This window comes from Rissa tridactyla, chromosome 3 (genome assembly GCF_028500815.1).
Source record: "Rissa tridactyla isolate bRisTri1 chromosome 3, bRisTri1.patW.cur.20221130, whole genome shotgun sequence".
In the NCBI taxonomy this organism is placed as follows: domain Eukaryota; kingdom Metazoa; phylum Chordata; class Aves; order Charadriiformes; family Laridae; genus Rissa; species Rissa tridactyla.
Genome location: NC_071468.1, coordinates 105,550,514 through 105,557,666, shown reverse-complemented (window position 1 = coordinate 105,557,666; position 7,153 = coordinate 105,550,514). Strand labels below are relative to the sequence as shown.

General features: G+C 38.8%; 1 protein-coding gene across 1 annotated transcript; it reads left to right on the top strand.

Moving 5' to 3' along the window:
• The first annotated feature begins 378 nt into the window (after positions 1–378).
• On the top strand, positions 379–5,082 carry TMEM18 (transmembrane protein 18). Its single transcript, XM_054196570.1, has 5 exons — positions 379–461; positions 701–821; positions 3,195–3,249; positions 4,286–4,379; positions 4,466–5,082. The coding sequence occupies exons 1-5, from the start codon at positions 414–416 to the stop codon at positions 4,553–4,555; spliced, it is 408 nt and encodes a 135-aa protein (XP_054052545.1). The 5' UTR covers positions 379–413; the 3' UTR covers positions 4,556–5,082.
• The last annotated feature ends 2,071 nt before the right edge of the window (positions 5,083–7,153 follow it).

Sequence of the window (7,153 nt, the reverse complement as noted above, 5' to 3'; positions counted from 1 at the left end):
TTGCACACCGGGTAACGGATCCAAATTTTCAGGCAACAGCTGGCTTAGTTTTGGGGAACGCAATTTCAGTCACAGAAGCGGGAGAGGCGGTTCCGACCTGCAGCCGCCCTCAGGAGAGGCGGCCATTGGGGTGAGGAGGGCCAGCTTTGCTCGTCCTCCAGAATACGGGGCCAGCCACCATCCTTTCCCCCTCTGAGGGGATGAGCAAGTGCCACTCGTGCGAAATAAACAGCCTCTGTCCCCTCCACTGCCCTTCAGGGACAGAGGAAGCCCCCCCCCCCCCCGCTGCTCAAACCCCCTCAGGCCACCACGGCGGGCCAGGCAATGGGCGGCCGCCGAAGTCTCGCGAGAAGACGCCCAACGGCCGCCACCGCGGCCGTTGCGCGTCTTCTCGCGAGACTTCGGTGGCCGCCATGGAGCAGCCGCTAAGTAGTCCGCCGGGGCTCTCTGCCATCCTGGCGGTAAGCCGGGGAGCTGGGGGCTGGGATGGCTGCTCGCCGGGGGAGATAGGGGGAGGAGAAGGAGGCACTGCCCCACGGTGTGTGCGGGGGAGGCCGGCTCCGGGGTGCCGGCTCCTTCCCCAGCTTCTCACAGGACGGGCCGCTGAGCGCCGTCCCTGACTGAAAAGATCCTTTGGCGGGAGGAGGAAAGCTGCTCGGTGACTCTCCACACGCTTAATCTCCTTTCGTTATGTGTGTAGAAGACGGACTGGTCCGAGCCGTGGCTGCTGGGGCTGGCGGGTTTCCACGTCCTCTGCTTCCTCCTAACGTGCATCTCTTTCCAGCACTACCGGGTGCAAATAGGGCACTTCCTCTGCATGGGTGAGTAACTGTGTTCATGCTTCCCTGAACTGGCGTTCGGGTGATAAAGGGCATGTGCATTGCTTAAGCGGCAAATGCTGCCAAAATAGCTTCTTTCCATCTCTTAACGATAACCGTTTTCCTCATGTACTTGCACAGCGTGTGGTTTTACACTTTGCAGCAGATAAAGTGCATGCAAATTAGTATTTCGCTTGTAGTGATACCCGTGTCTATACATGATAAACTTTTATAAGCATGTTATAGAAGCTGTTATAGAAGCTATGATCTATAAATATGTATTTTTTTAGTCTCCAAGGCTGTATGAAGTAGTGACTTAAAACCCTGGCCTTAGTGAGGATCTTGGATAAGTAAGGTTTCTGCATGGTAAATGCAGCGTGTGATAAATTGTTGCTGTGCTGGAGAAGCAGAAAAGAAATCTGCTGAGAGCCAGCAGGTGCTTTTTGTTCTGCCTTGTTCTAATGCTGCAGTTCAGTGAAGATGGTCACCTTTCAGCTGGATTCATTTCTGGAGCAGGTTCACCATATGCCCGGCTGACAGCTGTGATGAAGGTGTGAGGAACAGCAAGACTGGTTCAGTGCATTGCGGTACCAGCTTGTGTTATCTCGGGGTTTATCAGCCTGATAAACCTGACTTCACCCTGAGAATCCTCAGTGGCCTTGCCTGCCCAAACTGTGCCTTTGTGGCTGACAGGCTGAAGATCTCCCAGCTTTGCAGAGGATATTTAGTTTAACTAAGATGACACGGACTTAAGGTAGAGCCATGTATTTATGAGCAGTGCCTTGGTTCTAGCCATGGGTGGATTTTCTGTTGAGTTGGGTTTTTTTACACAGTACCTCAGTTTTGCCACAACTGCAGGAAAAATGAGCAATTGAAATAGATTTGCAGGCAAAAAGCCACTTAAAGACTATGCTGACTTCTTAAAATATTGTTTAGCGAACTAGTCAAGTTGGGAGAGGAATCATAGCTTCCTCAAAACTGCAAATACTTAAGTCAGCTAAAGCTAAGATTTCAATATGGTTAAGTACCCCAAAAAGGAATCTAGATACCTTAGTAATTTCTATACATTCACTTGTAACTGCAGAGTTTTAAACGATCTACAGAGGGCAAAATAGCAATACCCTGTTTATGGCACATTAGGCCTGAAAGTTCCTTATCATTATACCAGCTTTTCTCTCTTGAATTCAACGTTAGACATTCAGAATTTCCAATGACAGGCTGTTCACTTTAGACTGTCTAAACTATTTCTGGTGTTTCTAACACTAGTTTGAATGGCAAGGTCTAACTGCATTGGGAAATGCAGTGGAATTGATCATTGCTGTCTTCTTAACCCAGATATGATGTAAACTTGCTGTTAACAGAAGAGTGCATAAGAATATCCATATTGAGTCCAAGCCTTGTTTGTACTTAAAAAACGGAACTATTTTTTATATGTTTGCAGTATAAATAACTTTGTATTGTAGATGGTCAGAAATAACTGTGGAAATAATGAAATTATCGCATTGGTTTACTTTGTCAGTGGAGCAGCTATAGGTATGTTTATGCTGTGCAGTGCCAAGCAGAGATAATCCAGATCTTGGCAAAACAGTATAGCATATTGAATTGTCAAGGCACTCCTTCATATCACCAAACTAGTTATTTAATGGCCTTGTGCAGGTCATCTTTAGTCACTGAATCTGTTTTTTTGCTTTGTTTCTTGTGAAAAATTAATCAGGGACAAACTTAAAATTTTGTAATTGTATTGCTTTTTTGTTAAACGTGATTGCACTGCATTTTCTTACTGTCTTGGTGGCTTATTATTTCACGTAATTGTTGATTAAGAATATGCCAGTTTCCACCTGACAGCTGCAGACTACTCTGCTATTCACCTATTCAAACAAAGTTTGTATTTTAGGAAAATGCTTATATATAATTAGTACCCTAGCTTCAGATAGTAATGTTAGATATAGCAATGTGACATAGTAACTTCTAAAATAATAACTTAATTCCATGCCAGTTTTGGGGAGTGCTGGCATTTTTTACAGACATAACTTAGAAGCAGTCACCAAGAAGATTCTTGGAAAAACTACTGATTTTTATTTTATTTTATTTTTTGTTCATTTGCATGCTTAGTTTTCCTATAAGCTCAGATGAGCAGGAGTTTATTTGTAATATAGTGGGTATGTTTTGTGATCACTTAATACTTAGTAACTATATGGGACATTTAATTCGGAATGGGATTTGTGCAATTAAAAAATAAATGTGTAGTTTGATCTTCTGAGGTTCAAGGAATTCTAATGTCTGGTATATATATACATCTTTAGTATATGTGGCAGACCTGATGGCAGTTTATTTTTAAAGAAATATTGAATCTAATATTTTTCTTTTGTTGTACAGTGGGCTTAGTGTACTGTGCTGAATATATAAATGAATTAGCAGCGATGAACTGGAGGTAAATGTTTTCACTTTCTTTTTTGCATTTAAATGTTATAAAAATGGGGGGGGGTTATATAATTCCCAGAAAACATTGAGTCATTCGTGTCATCAGTAGAATGTGATGGCAGAGGATCTGTTGCGTTGATTGATGTAAAACTTTTGAACAAAACTGTGCAGTACAATATAGTTATGACAGCTTAAAAGAAAAGGTAATTTTTAATAGCTAGCATGTGCTTATTGTGCTGCTTAAAATCTCTGTTTATATAGATGGCTGTAAATTAACTAGCCAGAGAACTAAGAGAAAAGCAGAGTGGGATGATTAAGGGGAAGAGGATGTGGGCATTGGTGGTGGGGTTTTTTTTTTGGTGTTAGGTTTTCTCTGGTATCTGTTTGTGTTTAATAAGCTGAAGTTAAGCACCACTTCTCAAAAATATCACTGCTGTTTTGTGTGTTTATTTATATACATAAAAAACATTTAAATTTGCATGTTTTACTAAGTCTGTGTACCAGAATTAAACTGATGGCTTATTTTCATAAGCACTGAACTAACTTTTCCCTGATGTAACTGGAAATTATGTGTTTAACACTACTCTATGCAGGCATCTAATTGTAAGTCTTTAGGTCCCACTTCAGGCATACACAGCCTAAATTGCAGCTTCGCTACATTTATTATTTCTGTTGTCTTTTCTAATATGAGTAACCAAAATATCTGAGAAAGTAATTTTAGACACTTGAAGATAAGGATGACTTCTGATGCACAAATATATGTACTAATGTAATCACATTAAGTTAGTTAATGTATGGTTGTTTTATTTGGGCTTTGAGCAGTAAAACCTTAAAGAAAAGAAAGACTGGTATTGTAATAAATATTCTTAACTGATGAGATATTAACTATCTCTTTGTTCTGACTTAGTACAGTAGAATGCTGGCCTATGCTTGGGGATCCCAAGAAGTACAATGTCCATGTTGAATAGTTACTGTGAAAGTCTAATGTTATTTGAACTACAGTGAATAAAGCTTCCTCTTGTTTTTCTTTATTTTATTTCTTTCAGGCTGTTTTCTAAATACCAATACTTTGATTCAAGAGGAATGTTTATTTCGTTAGTATTTTCAGCACCACTGCTGGTGAATACTATTATAATCGTGGTATGTATGTGCTCATTTATATGGATGCTTTAATTAAATTGATAAGTAAATGAATGTGGATTAGTTAAACTTAATTTACTTTTCAGGTCACGTGGGTTTACAAAACTTTGAATGTAATGACTGAACTGAAGACACTACAGCAAAGAATGAAAGCAGAAAAAGAGAAAAAGAAGTGAAAGCGCCTAACGCTATTTTATTTAATTGTAATAATGCTTGTCTGGGTAATCAGTCCTTCTATATGCTTATCCAGAAAGAGGAATGTTTTTGTGTCTGATGTCAAGAGGACTTTGCAACCTGTAGCCTGGACAATGAGGTGAAAGCAGGTTATCTACGATACACTTGAATTGGCTGTGAATTTGAGAAACCCAGTCTTAATGGGTCTTTGTGCCTTTCAGTGTAAGATAGTTTTCCACCATGACCAAGGCTGTTAGTTTTGGTGAGACACAGTCTTCCAGTCTGTTTCCATTTGCTTATGTATCTTTTAACTATGTCTTAACCGTGTGTCTATGAAGTATCCTCTTCTGCTGCATAAGCCAACTGGAGCACTGTTGAAGTCCAGAAAATGAGGGATTGTATTCAGAATACCTCAGGAATCCATGCTTCTATGAAGCATTTCACTTCTTTGTAAATCAAGTTTCATACTTCCTATGTGTATTGTGTGCCAGTAGCATTTTATAAATAAAATCATCCCCTGTATCTTAAATTGAGTTAATTTGTATTAATTTTTAATCAGATTTTTTCTTTATGTTTCCTCTCATAAAAATTCCCAGTTTGCTAAATTCTTGTACTTAATTTGTGTAAGTAATTCAAAATGATCTCTGCATTTTTTTCAGTTTACATTTCATGATACTAATGCCGATAGATAAATGTCTTTTCTTAAAACTGGATAAAACTTTCATAGCTTTTGCTTATTTGTAGAAAAGAAAGGAAGGGGAGAAACTGTAGTATTCTATGCAATTTTGTTCCTTTTTTCTTAATACACTTTTTTTTTTAATAAATAACTGAAAATGAAAAATTGGTAAAAATGAAGAAGACTTCAGTTTTGCTCAGAGTAACCTGTTTTACTTGGATTAAGGAAATTTGGGGGGTGGTAATGAACACAATGGAAGACTGTCCACACGTGTTTAGTAGAAGTTGTATCTGGAAGCAGTTAAACCTTTGTGTGGAGACATAAACCTCTGTCCAAAATAGATGCCATTTAAGGCATAGAAAGGATGATCTACAAAATTGAATTTAGACTAATGTGAAGAACAGTTGGGTACAAAAAAGCAGAACACTAATAACTTTTTAAGCTTGTATGCATTTGTGAAATTAATTTTAAATACTTGAATAGTCATCACAATAATGGGAATATGGACCTGAGGGAGATAAGCAGATGATTATGCATACAGAGTTTGCAAGTCTCCTAGTTAGGGAGAAGCGAGACTGTTTCTGGAGGGCTTCACAGCATTGGGAAGTGCAGTGTTAGTCTAGGATCCATTTCTTTACCTTTCCCATGGATTAACGTAGCATGGTTCTCACTCATTGCTCTATCAAGAGTTACAAATAGCTATGCTGCTTTATATCAGCAAACTAAATAGATGTGAGCTTGCTGTCTTGTCCCGTAATTGTCCATTCTGTTGCTGCTCTTGATGGAGTATTGGGTAGCGTTAACCGTCACTTCTCCATGAAAGCATCTCGTGGTCTGGTAGAAAGCGTGTGCATTTTGGGAACAGTCCCTGTTTTGAAGGAGTGAACAGGGTGTATGTAGTTGCCTGCAAGATAGGCTCTAGCACCTGTCTTCAGGACAAAGGGACTGGTCTCTTTGATTTTATATAGATAGTCAGGACCAAGGGATTTTATATAGATAGGTGTCATCCTCCTGGGCTGGTTTGGAAAAGTTCAGCTCTGCTTTCAACAGTTTGATGGGGAGCAGTATTACAGCCCTTTAACGAAGTTGAAGAACAAAGACCCCTAGACTGTGAGTAGCAGACACTTTATTTTTAATTAGCAAGTAAAAATCCATTTGAGCTGTATATTATCTGTTGATTTCTGATACTACTAACATAATGTGATAGCTAGGAAGTGGATAATATTTCTTTTAGAAAGTATCAATGTGATGGGGTTTTTTTATTCTAAAAGTATTGCTGAGTGAAAGTATAAACAGCTCCAAATTCTAAAATTATATCAATTTTTCTTTAAGGGTGAAAATCTCATAATTTACACTTTGAAATTGTAAGGTTGGTGTTTTTAAACCCTCCCTGACTACTGAAACTATAATAAGTAGATAATTACAAAAGATAAATTTTTACAAACACAGAAATGTGGTTTCCATATATATGTTTGTCAGAAATATATTCCCATTTTCTGCATTTCAGAAAGGCTCAAACTCTTATCTGAGTTGTCCTCTAGCTAACCCTGCTGAAGAAACATTTAAGAGCTAAGTTTAAAAAAATTAAAAAAAAAATAGTAGGTGTCTTTACCCATAGGAGAAACCCTCAGAATTAAGTAAAGCATGGCTTTTCTTCATTATGTGTCTGGATTTATGAAGTGATAGTGCAGTAACATAATATAAGGGCCTACTTGCTGACAAACGAAAATAATTGCATCGTGAATTTAGAGACTGTTTTGCCTACTTAGATTTTTGTACGTATAAGTGAATGAAAGCCAAATATTTAAGTCTGGTGGAATACCTTTGCTTTTAATTGGGAGACCTGAATTTAGGTTGCTTGCGAACGAGCCTATTTATTTCAGTTTGGAACACGCACACAGGAAAGCTGGGAGCTGCTCAGTTG

Coding starts and splice junctions, on each gene's coding strand:
- TMEM18 (XM_054196570.1), top strand. CDS start 414: ATGGAGCAGCCGCTAAGTAGTCCGCCGGGGCTCTCTGCCATCCTGGCG. Junction 462..700: donor GGCTCTCTGCCATCCTGGCG/GTAAGCCGGGGA, acceptor TTATGTGTGTAG/AAGACGGACTGGTCCGAGCC. Junction 4,380..4,465: donor TGAATACTATTATAATCGTG/GTATGTATGTGC, acceptor TTTACTTTTCAG/GTCACGTGGGTTTACAAAAC.